The 17,503-nt window shown below is 42.9% G+C and overlaps 1 protein-coding gene across 8 annotated transcripts in view; it reads right to left on the bottom strand.

Annotated features, from left to right (window-relative positions):
- Window positions 1-17,503, bottom strand: part of stam (signal transducing adaptor molecule (SH3 domain and ITAM motif) 1) — a 133,672-nt gene that overhangs the window by 19,602 nt on the left and 96,567 nt on the right. For all 8 annotated transcript variants that reach the window (XM_038798036.1, XM_038798041.1, XM_038798038.1 and 5 more), the window contains 4 exons: window positions 8,104-8,293; window positions 7,720-7,814; window positions 7,401-7,489; window positions 1,658-1,745 (listed from right to left, as the gene is read on the bottom strand). In XM_038798036.1, coding sequence (XP_038653964.1) covers window positions 1,658-1,745; window positions 7,401-7,489; window positions 7,720-7,814; window positions 8,104-8,293 — 462 coding nt within the window. The remainder of the gene's footprint in view (window positions 1-1,657; window positions 1,746-7,400; window positions 7,490-7,719; window positions 7,815-8,103; window positions 8,294-17,503) is intronic.

Raw genomic sequence — 17,503 nt, 5'->3', positions numbered from 1 at the left:
CCACTGTTTAAAAAGGGAAGTAGACAAAAGATGGGGAATTATAGACCGGTTAGATTAACCTCTGTCGTGGGGAAGATGCTCGAGTCTATTATCAAGAAAGAGATAGGAGGGCAACTCGATAGAAATTGTCCCATTGAACAGACGCAGCATGGATTCATGAAGGGCAGGTCATGCTTGACAAATCTCTTGGAATTCTATGAAGACATTTTGAGCAAGGTAGACAAAGGGTACCCAGTGGATGTGGTGTACCTAGATTTCCAAAAGGCCTTTGACAAGGTACCACACAAGAGGCTGCTGCATAAGATAAGGATCCATGGTGTTAAGGGTAGAGTACTAGCATGGATAGAGGATTGGTTGTCTAACAGGAAACAAAGAGTGGGAATAAATGAGTGCTATTCTGTCTGGCAATCAGTGACGAGTGGTGTGCCTCAGGGATCGGTGTTGGGACCACAATTATTTACAATTTATATAGACGATTTGGCGTTGGGAACTACCTGTAAGGTATCCAAATTTGCAGATGACATGAAGGTGTGTGGCAGAGCAAAGTGTGCTGAGGACTGTAAAACCTTACAGAGGAACACTGACACATTGAGTGAGTGGACAAAGGTCTGGCAGATGGAGTATAATGTCAATAAGTGTGAAGTCATGCATTTTGGAAGGAGTAACAATAGAATGGATTATTACTTAAATGGTAAAAAGCTGCAGCATGCTGCTATACAGAGGGACCTGGGTGTACTTGTGCATGAGTCACAGAAGGTTGGTCTGTAGGTGCAACAAGTAATTAGGAAGGCAAATGGAATTTTGTCCTTCATTGCGAAGGGGATTGAGTTTAAAAGTAGAGAGGTAATGCTGCAGTTGTACAAGGTGCTGGTAAGGCCACACCTGGAGTACTGTGTGCAGTTTTGGTCTCCACACTTGAGAAAGGATGTGCTAGCACTAGAGGTGGTGCAGAGGAGGTTCACTAGGCTGATTCTGGAGTATGAGGAGAGGCTGAGTAGATTGGGATTATAGTCACTGGAATTCAGAAGGTTGAGGGGGGATTTAATAGAAACATATAAAATTTTGAAGGGAATGGATAAGATAGAAGTAGAAAGGATGTTTCCACTGGTGAAAATAGGACAAGAGGGCATAGCCTCAAGATTAGGGGGAGCAGATTTAGGATTGAATCAAGGAGGAACTTCTTCACTCAGAGGGTGGTTAAAGTATGGAATTCCCTACTGAAAGGAGTAGTAGACACTACTTCATTGAATATATTTAAAGATAGGGTAGATGTTTTTTTGAAAAATAAAGGAATTACGGGATATGGCGAGAATGCGGGTAAGTGGTTCTGTGACCACGAAAAGATCAACCATGACCTTATAGAATGGCGGAGCAGGCTCGAAGGGCCGGACGGTCTACTTCTGCTCCTAGTTCTTATGTTCTTCTTCAAGATTTTGATTATCTGTTATAATATCTCCTTTTGTGGTGCGGTGTCAATTTTTGTTTGACCCACTGTTTAAACTCTATATCAAATTTAATCTTTAGTATACAAAAAACATATATACAGCATTGGTACAATAATTTGTAACCATTGTACTCATACATTGTCATTTTATTATAACAAAACATTAATGAACTATGGAACAGGGCACTTAATAAAAGTAAACAGTTCGCTCACCTTCTAGATGAAGCAGTTCCTGTGAATCTGGTTGACCATCTGTGGGGTTAGCACTTTGTAGCATCTGTAATAATTGATCCATCTTTTCCTAGTAAAGTAAATTTTAAAAAGATGACAGACAAAAAACACATTCTCTAATGGCTTCTTCCCCAGGTACTAAGTAAGGAAACTACAGCTGCATTCATCATCATTTTGCAAAGCTCTAGATTTAAGAATTGTTTGTCCCTTTGACTTCAAAGGATACAAACATCACCCAATTATTGAAGAAAGGAAGAGGAAAAACAGTTAACTGTAAGCCTGTCAGTTTATCAGCTGTGGTAACTTACAGAGTTTTATCATCGCAGATGGCATGACGGAGCTCTTGGTCAGCATCAATTGATCAAAGAGAAGAAAAGCATAAATTTACGACCAGTAGCTCTTGTGTAGATTAATGTGGTTCAATTTTTGTGTTTGTTGAGGAAGTCACTAGGACAGGGAAATGACCATGGACATGGGCTGTACCAGGGTTTGGCAACCTGCTGCCAGGAGGCCACATGCAACCAGCCATCTGGTTCTTACTGCGGCACAGGAGACATTTGTTGACCGTTGCCAATGAGCAGGATTGCCACATTCCACCCATCGACGGAGAGCCGTACACTCTGCGTCCAAAGGGTAAATATTTTTTGTTTTTAGCATTTGAAGTTGATGACTGTTCTATTAATGCATGAACACATATGCACTTTCTATAACCAGTTTTGGAATATTCAGCAAATGTTAAACGCATTCAATCTTATTCATAGGTTCATGGTTAGTTAAGAAGCCTGACTTCAATCTTGTGGCGCACTGAGATGACGGAGAGCCACTCATTTGACAGACTCACTAGCCTAGGTTGCCCATCACTGGTCTGTTGGGACTTTCAGAAGCCATTTGAAAAGGTTCCACACAAGAGATTATTAGCAACAATAAGACTTCACGAAACTGGAAACATCCTTTGTGATATAGACTTGTTGAGAGCTAGAAGACAGAGAGTGGGAATAAAGGTTTCATTCGCTGATTGGAAAATTATGAGAAGTTGTTTTCCTCAGAGTTGTAGATTCAAGTTTGCAGACAACACAAATGTATGGGATACAGCAATATTTGATGGGAGGAATAAGTTACAAGAGTCACAGACTAAGAGAGTGAATAAAACAACGGCACAAAGAGTTCATTAAATTTAGATGTCAGACAAACAAATTTTCCTAATGGTGAAATAGTAGGAGGATCAAGGGAGTTAGATGTCCATATACATACATTATTAAAAGCTGATACATCAATACAAAATGCAATCAAAATAACTAATGGAATATTGGGCACTATCTAAAGGAAGTCATGCTTAGAGCGGTCAGACCCAATCTGGTTCAATTTTGGCTATCAATCCTCAGGAAATATATATTGGCCTTGGAGAGGATAGAGCAGATCCACTAGAATAAATCTGGGTTTATACGGTAAATAGAATGCATAAACTTAATCTTCCAATCTCAAGGGAATTTAAGGTTAACGGTTGACCTAATTGAGGTCTTGAAAATGATAAAGGGGTTTTGAAAGGATAAATATAGAGAAACTATTTCCTCTGGAATAGAGAGCAAGACTGTATCACCTTACAATTAGAGCTCAGCTATCTAGCAGTGAAGTTAGGAAGCACATTTAAATGAAAGGCAGCAAAAACCTAGAACTCTCACCCCTAAATGGCTATGGGATGCTGGATTAACTTTTCAAAACGGAGATTGATAGGTTTGCTTTAGGAGTGGATTCAAGGGATGTGAAGCATAAATGAGTAAGGAAGCACAGATCAGCAGGTACCAACTGTATGACTGAATGGCCTAGTCCATTTCCTATGTTCAAGGAGAAAGACACGAGTCAGAAAAGCTTTTAATCCATGACCACGTAACTTTTCCTGCAAAAATTGCTGGTTCTTCATGCAATCAACAGTTTTAATCCCTAATGTCATAAGTAATGAAGCCTTACACAGGGTGACTTATATAGCGGAGGTGGAATGCTACACACAAAACCCCTCTACAAACTGAACAATTAAGAGTTGATAAGGTATTTGGAGGACAAGCTTTTTGAGATGTTGACTCCACTGACACCTAGGAAGCAGGTGATTTGCATTTCCTTTTTGTGGAATGTAAAATATATGGTTCAGTTATATATGGAAATATAGTATGAGCAGTTATTTCACTTTCAGTAAAATGATGAAAGGATTCTAGCAATACAAGTTGGCAACACGGGGTAGCATGGTGGTTAGCATAAATGCTTCACAGCTCCAGGGTCCCAGGTTCGATTCCCGGCTGGGTCACTGTCTGTGAGGAGTCTGCACGTCCTCCCAGTGTGTGCGTGGGTTTCCTCCGGGTGCTCCGGTTTCCTCCCACAGTCCAAAGATGTGCGGGTTAGGTGGATTGGCCATGCTAAATTGCCCGTAGTGTCCTTAAAAAGTAAGGTTCGGGGGGCGGGGGTTGTTGGGTTACGGGTATAGGGTGGATACGTGGGTTTGAGTAGGGTGATCATCGAGGGGCGAAGGGCCTGTTCTGTGCTGTACTGTTCTATGTTCTAAGTGTGCTTAGAATTAATAATTTGTAATTTATCTAACTTACAATCATCATGTGCAAGGTTGATCAATTAGCCAAATTAAAAGTAAAATATTGCAGTGTTACGGGTGGAATTTTCTGGTCATTGATGTGTTGGATCACTTTGCAACAAGCTTGCAAACCATGCACAGCAATAATTCCCTTTTCAGGCCCCCTCCTCAGGATGAAAGAAGTTGTTCGGAAACAAGCTTCCAGGAGCAATTTAATGGGGCTCTTCAATTTTTGATTGCATTTCTCCCAAACGATGCTCATATTTACTCATCATGCAGTGTGCACATGAGATGGACAGGGATTCCCTACTGGGCCTTTTTGTGAACCCAACAAAAATCTGCTTTCCAAAGGATCACTGGGATTGCCCGTCCACCTGCTTGGCTTTTTTTAAATTTAAAAGTCAACAACCATCACACACAAGGGTCAAATTGAGATAAGTTTTTTTAATCAATCCTTTAAGTAAAATATAAAAGTATTAAGAAGATAGAAAGCATAACATAGCATAACATATTAATCATTAGGTTTCATGGGATGTGGAGCATGGGTTATCAGGGGTCAAAGTTTAACAGTCATTAGAGTTTACTCATGATGCAGATGAGATGTGGCATTGAACTATTCTTTTGTTTCACATCCTAATTCAAATAGTTGTTTTGAGTTCCATAGCTGGTAGCCACTGGGATCTATCTGCAAGTAACAAGAATTGATGTTTGGAGTTCAGCAGTGATCTCGCAAAAGAAAAGCAGTGTTGATCGCGTTGTGTCCCCAGACCACGATCGTGTAATGCATCTGAATAACTATGGCAATTAGGGCTTCGCTTATCTTTCTCTAAACATTTCAATGGTTTTACATTGCCGTTTTGTGATTCCACTCAGTCACACTGGCTCACTCTTACACGGCGAATAAAAGATGTGACAGGAATGGTATTTCAGCTTCCCAAGCATCTACAGGCGGCTGTTAACTTGTAATAATAGAACTGACATGTGCATCCCATTTAGATCTGCCTGGATAAGTATACCCAACACTTTGACAGTGTTTATGATGCTGGATTATGATGTCATTCAGTGACAAATTGAGAGGGGGCGGTTTGTTTCGGGAATAGCTTGCATGTGAGCTTCAATGTGACTGCTATAGTTCTATAACTAACGGAATATTTGAGTAGTGAATGCTAGTGTCAACTCTGAAGCTGGCATCTAGACTACATTTAGATCTCTGTCATGTAATCATGACCACCCATGAGTGTGCTGTGCACCATTTCAGTGAAGATTTACTTCAACAGTTTGCAGCCTAGGATGTGATCAACCCAATCAACCTTGAGATGCAAATCATAATACAAGTCTGCACTTTTCAGTATTTTGTTCTGGAAAGAAATATAATGATCTTGCTCTTGCAGTTGGTCAGGCCCCCTTGCATGGGAAGAAGGAAATCAAATAATATTTGAAGACTCATTGCGTAAAGTTTCAGTGGGGTCTGCCTGCCTTGTTAGAGAAGGTTGTTGTAAATTACAAGTCTTGTTCTGATTGAAGGAAGTTCACATCTTACTGGGGCTATTTGCTTTGCATCATTTTAATTTCAGAATTTTGGGGGAAAACTGACCCCTGCTATAATCCAGTACCAGCCAAATTGGTAAACTCGACAATGCAGAAGTTCAATGCAGTAGTGAAGGAGTGAAGCCTGAAATAGTGCTTGAACACACAACTTCTGAGTGAGGCTAGTGTACTATAATTCAGCCAGGGCTTTCACTAAACAGCATTTAATTTTCTTTTGGATTAGTTTTAGATGTAGCATTGTTTGTGTTCTGAATTGTTTGAATTTTAATGACTAGGCAAGCAAGAAGTTCAAGCTTTTGTTCTTTTAAATTTTCTGCATTAGATTCTTATATTTCAAGTAATTATTTTTTCCTGGTCAGCTGCTTTTATCATTCTCTCTCCCCTTCTACTTTTACAATGAACTTAATTATTGAACTTAACCAGCTGTTTTTAACTATTCCTTTACATTTACGTATTCACCCTACTTTATTTCATGGGACTAAAACCAGCATATCCTTCCATGTTGCACTAAAACGTACCAATTTATGTCAGTACTCAAGACATTCCACTTGCTGAGCTACTGGCAAGATTGCTGAGAAAGCATGGGATTGTTTATAAAGCTAAATGGATGTATTAGATGTGCAGGAGATTCTTCATAGGACAGTTTCTGTAGTATCCCGCACAGGACAGGGTTGATTGTAGTCCTCATGTGGCTCCAGGAGTATGCACTCACCCATTAACTGGGGACTGTTGTATACAAGGTCGACCTGACTCGAACAGGCCTCCAGAGAGAAAGGACTGATGAAGCCTAATCGGGTCCTGTGTGTATATATGTTTCTGTTGTGAATAAACCAGTACTTTATTTTTACTCGACTGACTCGTTGCCTTTATTAAAGTTTTCTAGCATAATTAGTTTCTACATGGAGATGACAGATGGATAAAAATATTGAAGACAATTAAACTGAACACTACATACTTATAAATTATCCCAATAATATGCTTTGCAAACTACGGCTAATTGTTGAAGAGATCTCAGTCCAAATATAAATGCTCAGTGAATTTTAGCAGTTGTCCAAGGAAAATTCTGTAATAACCCACAAGTTTCTTTTTAACTGAAACATACTTATACACATTCATAATCCTATAGCAGGGTACAAAGTCTAAAGTTCAGCTTTTGGTCGTGGTTACTCCATCCTTGGTTCACGACACATTAAGAAATAAGTTAACCGTTTTCCAACCTCTGCTAAAGATATGACATTAATTTTTCTGAATAGCAGGATATTATTTTCAGATTTGTCTGCTGATTTTGCCAATTGAACAATATCCAATCTCCCCAAAAATACATAAATATATCTATGTTGGTCCAATGCTTGCATGTCCTGGATTTCAATCGCTCTGTCATTGGCAGATGTGACTTCTACTGCAAAGGCCCAAATCTCTCAACTCTCTGTCCTCCTTCCTACCTCTTTCATCTGCCCTAATATCTCTGTGCGCCTTCAAGTAAAATGTTGTTTTATAACATTAATGTGAAGCAACTTGCAATGTTTTACTACATTTAATGTGCTACAATACACAAGTTGCTTACCATCATCTACAGCATGGTAAAGCATAGTACATACTTACTTCATCAACATAAACAGGTTCGGGTTCTGGTTCCAGTGTCTCAACTTGAACCTCATCACTAAATTGTACAGTTTTCTTCTCAATTTTCACTGTAAAGGGTAAAGATGACTTTAGTAATAGCAAAAATGTACAATTAAGTTAAAAATACAACTGTGAGCTTTGCAGTTATGCTTAACAAACTGAATACCCACTTTCCAAGTTTAACTCTTAATAATTGAACAAATTGTTTATATGCAAATTTGCAATGATAAATTTAAAAATTCCTTGCTTTTCAAATACAAAATCAACAATGGAATTTGGTAAAATGATCATTACTCACATATCTCTGGTTCTGCTGTTAGGTCTGCGGTCACAAAATTTGACGGAAACAATCCAATCCCTTGATATGTTTCACCTTTCCACCAATTTGGATCACTATTGAAAGCAGATGAAGGGTTATGCTGTTCAATATTTTTATTATTCATAATGCAACTACCTCAAATCATTACTCTATTGCATGTTATATCCCAAAAAAAATCAATTTGTTTCTTCATCATTTATTGATTTGGGTATTCTCCAAATAACCTGTCTTTGCTGACCAAAATCTAATTATGCTGCATTTAATTTGTAAAAAACCATACTGCAAATTTTAAGGTATGTTTCAGGCTACTTTACCGAAATGGAATTTTCCTTCCCTATTTATTATTGCTCTGTTTCCATGTACCTGTCATCTAGTACAGTAATGATCTCTCCAGCTTTGAAGGTAAGCTCATTATCTTCTGCAGCTTCAAAGTCATAGATGGCTCGCACCTTCCGTCCTTCAGGTTTGCTGGTCATAAGGCTCGGAGTGCTTGGATACAGATTGGAGACTGTGGTCTGCGGCTGTCGTTGCTCTTTCAATGATAATTCAATTGCTGGAAAATATACCAAAATATACGCCATTAAAATTGTATTCTACTCTCCATACTTGATCTTTCAACATGATCAATGAATGATCATGTCTCTACAAAAATGCCATTAGTAAATAAAACTTTCAAATTATAAACATACCTTCTTCTTACTTTCAACCTAAAAAGGAGACATATTTATTGCATGACTGTCTCACATATTTGATTGTCCATGTTTTTTTGAGGGCAAAGGACGGACATCAGCCTTGTGTTGAGTTAGTGGGCACAGTCTCTATGATAACTAAAATTATGTTTATCTATAATGCTTTATTCATTGTATTCTTTCTTGCTGATGTCAGTACATACAGGGCTCTAATGATATATTCTTCAAACAGAGTACATATCATACTTTGGTATGCAAGAAAGCATTTCAGAAGGTACTGAGATGCAAACCTTTACCTGCTAGCATGGTTCATTGGAAACTGGCAGGCATTAACTGGGCTGCTCCTTTGAAAACAGTTGTAACAATGCCCATCGCATAGTTGAAATGGAACAGATCAAAGGAATTTTCAGATGGGAGTAGGGTCAATCTGTTTAATTTAAATACATACATCTTTTGACTTCTTACAGTACTTATCAGGGACTGAAATTGTAAACAAAGTGCTCTACAAGTTGGAGCTATTCATCGGTTTCTATTAAATTGCCTCACCTGGTCATGGCGCATACAAGGCTAATCACCAACTCCATTATGGCGGCTGATAAGGAGCTTAGTTTTTGTTTTACATTTGGATTTGATTTATTGTCACATGTACCGAGGCACAGTGAAAAGTATTGTTCTGCTTACAGTCCAAATTGTTCCATACATGAAAAAAAAACATTGGGCATACATAAATACACAATGTAAATACATAGGCACAGGCATCAGGTGAGCATACGGAGTGTAATACTACTCAGTATAGAAGTTGTGTGAAGAGATCAGTTCAGCTCATAAGAGGGTCATTGAGCAGTCTGGTAACAGCAGGGAAGAAGTTATTTTTGAACCTGTTAGTGCGTGTTCTCAGACTTTTGTATCTCCTGCCCGATGGAAGAAGTTGGGAGAGAGGATAACCCGGGTGGGAGGGGTCTTTTATTATGCTGCCCGCTTTCCCAAGCCAGCGGGAGGTGTAGACAGAATCAATGGATGGGAGGCGGGTTCACGTGATGAACTGGGCTATGTTCACGACTCTCTGTAATTTCTTCCGGTCTTGTGTCGCGCAATTGCCATACCAAGCTGTGATGCAGTTAGATAGGATGCTTTCTACGGTGCATCTGTAAAAATTGGTAAGAGTCAATGTGAACATGCTGAATTTTCTTAGTTTTCTGAGGAAGTATAAGCATTGATGTACTTTCTTGGTCGTAGCATTGACGTTGGTGGACCAGGACAAATTGTTGGTGATGTGCACACCTAGGAATCTGAAGCTTTCAACCATCTCCACCATTGATGCAAACAGGGGTGTGTACGATACTTCATTTCCTAAAGTCAAAGATCAACTCCTTAGTTTTGCTGACGTTGGTGGAGAGACTGTTGTCATTACACCACTCCACTAGGTTCTCTATCTCCCTCCTGTACTCTGACTCATCTTTTTTCGAGATCCAACCCGTGTCCAATCATCAGCAAACCAGTAGATGGAGTTGGAACCAAATTTTGCCACACAGACAAGTGTGTATAGGGAGTATAATAGGGGGCTAATTACGCAGCCTTGAGAGGCTATTGAGGACTATCGTGGAGGAGGTATTGTTGTTTCTCCTTACTGATTGTGGTCTATGGGTCAGGAAGTCAAGATCCAGTTGCAGAGTGAAAAGCCAAGTCTTAGGCTTTGGAATTTTGATATGAGCTTGACTGATATTATAGTGTTCAAGGCGGAGCTGTAATCAATGAATAGGAGTCTGACGTAGGATTCCTTGTTGTCGTCTGCTCCAAGGATGAGTGTAGGGCCATGGAGATGGCATCTTCTGTGGACCGGTTGTGGCTGGCGGTGTGCAAATTGCAATGGATCAAGGCATCCTGGGAGTATGGAATTGATGTGCCGCATGACCAACCTCTCAAAGCACTTGATAATGATAGATGTCAAGACCACCAGACGGTAGTCATTGAGACACTATGCCCGGTTCTTTTTTGGCACTGGCACGATGGTGGTCTTCTTGAAGCAGGTGGGAACCTTGAAACGGAGTAGGGAGAGGTTGAAGATGTCCGCGAAGACATCTGCCAGTTGGTCCTGGCAGGATATGAGTGTATGAGTACACGAATTGGAACTCCGCCAGGACCCGTCGTTTTCTGAGGGTGCACTTTCAAGAAGGCAAATCTGGTTTCGGAACTTGTGACGGTGGTTAAGGGTGTGTCAGAGGCTGTTGGGGCAGTTGACAACATTTTCCCTTCCCCCACCTCGCACACCAATCTTCTACCCCCGCAAAGAACCGGCTCATCCTCACCACTGTCATGTGAGCCTATGCAGCACCTTAAACTGGATGAAACTCAACCTCGGACATGACGAGGAAGCATTCACCCTCTGCAAGGCCTCTACCCACGTCCCAGCCCACACTTTACTTACAAAATTGCGCTTAAGCTCTTTCACCAGGGCGAGCTCCCTCTCCATTCTTGTAAATATCTGACACCATCCCCTCCCCTACATCATCCTCTGACCCCAACTTGTCCTGCAACACCGGAGGTGGCAGCCTCAAGAAGGTCGGCATCTCTCTTCCCATGAATTCTCCACTTGCAGGTACCTAAAGCAGTTCCCCTTAGGAAACTCATAATTCCTCCAACTTCTCCAGCGCCACAAAACTTCCGCCTTTAAACAATTCCTCAAACTCCTCCAGCCCCACAAGCCTGTCTCCTATAAACAAGTCCCTAATGTATTCTATCCCCATCTCTGCTGCCATCCCTGGAACCTCGCATCCAGACAAACCTATGGTTGTCATACATTGGTGCCCACAGCGACATGCCCTCCAGCCCAAATTTTGCCTGCATTGGCTCCACACCCATAACGCCGAAAACACCACTGGGTTCATGGAGTACCTGACCGGCGAGAAAGGGAGAGGTGCCCACAACAGTGCCCTCAAACTCAGCCCCCTAGGCGACACCGCCTCCTTCCACCCCTAAACCGATCTCTCCTCCACCACCCATTATTTCACCATTGCAATGTTCGCCACCCAATAATAATTTATCAAATTTGGCAACGCTAGCTACCCCCCACTCGGCCCCTCTCCAGAAACAGCCGCCTCACCCATGGGTCTTCCCCGCCCACATAAACTCCAAAATTATTCCGTTAATCTTCCTAAAAAAGGGAGATAGGGAGGCTCTGGAACATGAACAAGAACCTGGGCAGCACAGACATTTCCATCATCTGCAGGCACCCGGCCAGTGACAACGGCAACACATCCCAACTCTAAAATGCGTCTTCATTCCCTCAATCAATGTGCCAAATTCAATTTGTGCAGCTGTGCCCAGCTCCGCGCCACCTGGATACCTAGATACCTAAAACTTGCCCCCACCACCCTGAGCAGCAACGCCCCAACCTCCTCCCTTGCCCTCTAGCATTGATCGGGAACACCTCACTCTTCCCCATGTTCAATTTGTCCCCCGACAACCAACCACATTCCCTTAAAATCACTCCAATGCTGCCGACCGGGTACGAGATATATAATTTGAAAATTGGCATCGTCCACTCTTTCCCCCCCCCCCCCCCCCCCCCAAAACCACCGCTCAATCCCTCAATGCTGTAAGCGCCATTGCCAACAGCTAGGCAACACCAAGGCGAAAAGCAACAGGACGAGCGGGAACCCCTGCCTCATCTCCCTCATCCCACGATGCAACCTAAAGTACCCCAAACTCATCCACTTCGTCCGAACACCCGCCACTAGAGCTCTGTACAACAGCCGAACCCAATCCACAAACCCCTGCCCAAATCCAAGCACCTCCAAAGAATATGCCCACTCCACCCAATCAAAGGCGTTTTCCCCATCCATTGCCACTACTTCAATCTTCTGCCCTCCAAGGGCACCATAATTACATTAAGTAGCCTGCGCACATTCACCGACAACTTTCTTCCCATTACAAATCCCATCTGGTCTTCCCCATCACACCTGGCTCACAGTCCTCAATTCGTAATGCCAGCACCCTTGCCTCAACATTCAACAGCAAGTAGTACAAGCCACACCACACCGCTCCTGATCTTTTTTCATGATCAGGGAGATGAACGCCTGCATCAATGTGGGAGTTGGGGTCCCCCTATCCCTTGCCTCATTGTAAGTCCTTACTAACAACGACCCCAGCTCTGCACCAAACAGCTTATAAAACTCTACTGGAGTGCATTCTCCACTTGCATCACACCCATGCCGTCCATCACCTCCTTCTGCCCAATTGGGACCCACGGTCCTGCATCCTCTCCCCCTCCACCTTTGGGAACTCCAACCCTTCCAGGAACCGCCATATCCCCTCCTCCCCGGCCAGAGGCTCCAACACATATAACCTTCTATGGAAGACCTCAAATGCCCCTTTCACCACCTCTGGATCCTACACCACTTTACTCTCTCGTCCCTCACCCTTCCAATCTCCCTCGTGGCTGCCTGATTCAACTGGTGAGTCAACATTTCACTCACCTTTTCCCTGAATTCATACACTGCCCCTCTGTCCCTCCTTAACTGCCCACCGCCTTCCTGTACAGTAATCAAAATGGCATCTGGCGCCCCTTCCTCTCCTTAACAACCGCTCCTCCGGCACCACCGAGTCCTTCGATCTACCCTCAGAATCTCCTCGACCACAGCCTAGCCCTCTCCTCACATTCCACCCTCTCCCATGTGCCCGGATCAAAATAAATTGCCCCCTAACTACCACCTTAAGTGCCTCCTAGTGTGGCGGCTGTAATCTCCACTGTATCGCTCAACTCCACATAATCTAAATGGCAGCCCTCGCCCGCTCACACACCCCCTCATCCGCCAACAGCTCTGCATCCAACCTCCACTGCGGCTGTTGAGCCTCCACCTATACCCCCCACAAATTCACCCAATGCGGTGTGTGGTCTGAAATCACAATTGCCAAGAACTCAGAGCTGGCCACACCCGCCAACAGCACCTCGTCCATAACAAAAAAAGCTTAGATTTGATATGTTGATTGTGAAATCACTTCACTCTGTCTATTATTTGATGCTTAGTGGTAGGAGAGAGGAACAATATGTATGAGAATGTGGGGGAGGAGGTGGGGGCTGGAGACGATAAGTACATTTGTGAGCAAGTAATATGTAATAGTGAGGAAGATCTTGGGTTGCAGCAAGATATAGATGTTTGGTCAGATAGGCAGATCAGTGGCAGATGGAATTTTAACCCTGAAAAACGTACAGTGATGCACTTTGGAAGGAGTAACAAGACAAGTGAGTACTCAAAGAATGGTAAGACATGAGGAAACTCAGAGGAAGAAAGGGATCTTGGGTCGCTTGTCTACAAACCACCTGAAGATAGATCAGGTTAATGGGCTAGTAAACAAGACATACAGGACATTTGCCTTCATCAGTCATGGCACAGATTATAAAATCAGGGAGGTGATGTAGGAGCTGTACAAAACTTCAATTAGGTCACAGCTAGAGTATTGTGTTCCGTTCAGGTCGCCTCATTATAGAAAGGATGTGATTGCACTGAATAGAGTAGTGCAGAGGAGATTCACCAGGATATTGCCTGGAATGGAGCATTTAAACTATGAAGAGAGGCTGGATAAACTTGGGTGTTTTCTTTAGAGTAGTGTTTTTCAAACTTTTTTTTCGCGGGTTTCACTTTTACCAACCAGTGGATCTTCGGAACCCACGCTGGCCAAAGTTCGCGACCCATGCCTGCCGACCTTAGCGACCCACGCCAGCCGACCTTCGCGACACACCATTATCACTTACCTTTAACACGACGGGTGAACCTGCTTGGTCCTCACGATCTCATTTGCTTCGTCATTCAAAGGTACATTGCTACTAAGGATTTCAGCTGATCATTTAAGTTTGCGCTGCATCCTTTGAAAAAAAATCAAGAGGTTTGTTCTGGAACCCGTCATGCTTTATCTTCAAATGCCTTTGAAGAAACGGTGGCAGAGCGGTTAGCACTACTGCCTCACAGCTCCAGGGATGCAGGTTCAATTTCAGCCTTGGGTGACTGTCTATGTGGAGTTTGCACTTTCTCCCAGTGTCTGAGTGGGTTTCCTCTGGGTGCTCCAGTTTCCTCCCACGGTCCAAAGATATGCGGGTTAGGTGGATTGGCCATGCTAAATTGCCCCTTAGTATCATAAAGGTGAGGTGGGGTTGCGGGGATAGAGTGGAGGCATGGGCTTAAGTAGGATGCTCTTTCCAGGGGCCAGTGCAGACTCGATGGGCCGAATGGCCTCTTTCTGCACTATAAATTCTATGATTTTGCCAGTACTTCCCTGCACATAACACAAATTGGCTTTGCTTCCTCATTTGCATTGGCAAAATTAAAGCCAAAGCTCAAAAAATCATCATTATACTGCTTACAAGAGCCCTGGAGCTCTGGATGCAGCCCACACTAGCACTGCTTTGTCCCGCCGTGGACTCTCATTTGCAGCTCTCTCCAGCAGATTCAATTGTAAGATCCTGGCCTGTTTGTATCTCTGGCCCTCTCTTCCTTATTACAAAATAATCCATCTTCAGTTCTTCACACAATCCTGTTGCTGGCTTGCTGGCAGCAACAAAAGGGAGGAAACTCTCCTCCATGATTTTGCGCCCAAAGCACGGACCTACAGGGCGAGTGGCTTGCCTCCGATGGAAAGACTCCAGTGTCATATTTAAAGGCCGGTCGCGGCCGGCACTTACTACTGAAAATTAAAACAATTTCAGTTGAACATGCGCATCCTTACATTTGCACACAAACTTTATTTTAAATATATTCCCATTTCTTTAGAAATTTAAACAAGTATAGAAAAATGTACAATCTTGATTTACTTTACAAACTATGACTTTAGATGAGATGAAGTAACTTGTCAAACATAACAATCTTTATTATTATCACAGGAAGGCTTACATTAACACTGCAATGAAGTTACTGTGAAAATCCTCCAGTCGGCACACTCCGGCATCTGTTTGGGTACACTGAGGGAGAATTTCAGAATGTCCAACTTACCTAACAGCACGCCTTTCGAGACGACCCATATACAATGTCACAATATTTCTTACTGGTTCCACTGCATTGCACTATTTAAACATCCAAGTCATCTCCTTCTCCATTCTCACCAAAAAAACATACTTCCTGGTTTCCAGAGATTGGAGACTCAAAGTGAAGACTCTATAGGTTTCTTCCAGCGTTGACTGGCCTTGTTTGATCGGTATTCCTCGTTGACAAACCTGGTCTGGCTTCCCTCTCACTGTCCAATGGCTGTATCCACTCATCATAGACTGGTCACCTGACCAGTACTCCACATCATGGCAGTGCAAGCGGACTTTGTGCCGGCACCACTGAGCCACAGGTTGCATACTGCAGATTGGTGGCGGGGGACGGGCCGAGCAGAGATCAGAGGATGAGCACCAGAGTGGAACTCCAAGCCGGGGCCACCACTGTACCACATGGACAGTTGTCAGCCCCTGACCTCACCCCCTGCACCCCCTGGTGACCAGCACACTGCCCAGCTTCATGCACGCCGCCCTCTCAAACGTCGTAACCAATCAGGGAATTCCCTCTTGTAGGAATCTTAACAACCAGTCACAGCCATTGGGGTCTTCTTCCCACGATTAGGAATACCACAACCGATCACTCCGCGACTCTCCCAACACCCGCCTGCGACCCACCCACGGGTCGCGACGCAGTGTTTGAAAAATTCTGCTTCAGAGCACAGAAGGTTGATGGGGGACCTGAGTGAGGTGTATGAGGTTATGAGGGATATGGACATGGTGGATAGGAAGCAGCTGTTCTCCTTAGTTGAAGAGTCAATAACAAGTGCGCATAATTTTAAGGTAAAGGGCAGGAGGTTTAGAGGTGATTCAAGGAAAAAGAATTTCACCCAGAGGGTGGTGGAAGTCTGGAATGCACAGCCCGGGAGGGTAGCAGTGCGGAAAACCTCATAACATTTTAAAAAGTTCCTGGATGGGCACTTGAAATGTCATAACATTCAAGGTTATGGGAAAGTGATGGAAAGTGGGATTTCCATGATTCTAGTGTAGTTTTGTTGGTCCAGACACGATGGGCCTCTTCTGTACTGTAAAACTCTGTGACTCTGTATTAAGTGCCTTTTGGAAGTCCATATATGCCACACCAACAGCATTTCCCACATCAACCCTCTGTTACTTCTTCAAAAAACTCCAGTCAGTTCGTCAAACATGATTTTCCCTTAAGAAATCCATGCTGGCTCTTCCTAATTAACCCACATTTCTCCAACTTGGAACTGTATTGAGTTTCCTTCGCTGTCATTGGGTGAAACAAAAACTGGAACTCCCTTCCCTACAGTGCTATGGGTGTAAGTACACCAAATGGACTGCACTGGTTCAAGATCACAACTCACCACCACCTTCTCAGGGCAATTAGGGATGGACAAAAAAATGCTTGCCTTGTCAGCAATGATCATATCCCATGAAAGAACAATAACAAATCTGTCAAGAGATTATTTCAGTGAGGAAGAGATAAATCAATGAAGCCTGCTCCCTCATGAAATGATGTAACAAGATTAGATTCGATTTTTTTCAGAAAATAACATTTGCTATACAATGTACAAGTAATTTATGATATGACGTATGCTAAGTGTAGTGTGCTCGAAAGAAATAGGTAACTTTGGACTATGTATTGGAGCAGTGTCAACTATGGCTCTGTCGGTAGCATACTTGCCCGGGTCAGAAGGTTGTGGGTTCAAGCCCGCTTCAGCGACTTGAGCACAAAAACATAACTAGCCTGACACTCCAATGCAGCACTGATGGGAGTGTTGTACTGTCAGCACAACACTTTGTTCTGGTTGAGATGTTAATCTCCATCTTTTCCCCTTAAGTGGACATTAAAGATCCCATGGCACTATTTTGAAGAAAAAGAGAGCTATCCCTGGTATCATGATCAATAATTATCCTTTACATATCACTAAAACAATGCACTTCATCATTATCACATTGCTGTTGTGAGAGCTTTCTGTGTATCAATAGGCTACTATGTTCCTTACATTCACAACAATGACTACACTTCACAAGTATTTCATTGTTGGTAAAGTGTTTTGTGTGTCCAAGGATTGTGGAAATC

The sequence above is a fragment of the Scyliorhinus canicula genome, chromosome 5 (assembly GCF_902713615.1).
Source record: "Scyliorhinus canicula chromosome 5, sScyCan1.1, whole genome shotgun sequence".
NCBI lineage: Eukaryota > Metazoa > Chordata > Chondrichthyes > Carcharhiniformes > Scyliorhinidae > Scyliorhinus > Scyliorhinus canicula.
This window is presented reverse-complemented; position numbering and strand designations above follow the sequence as displayed.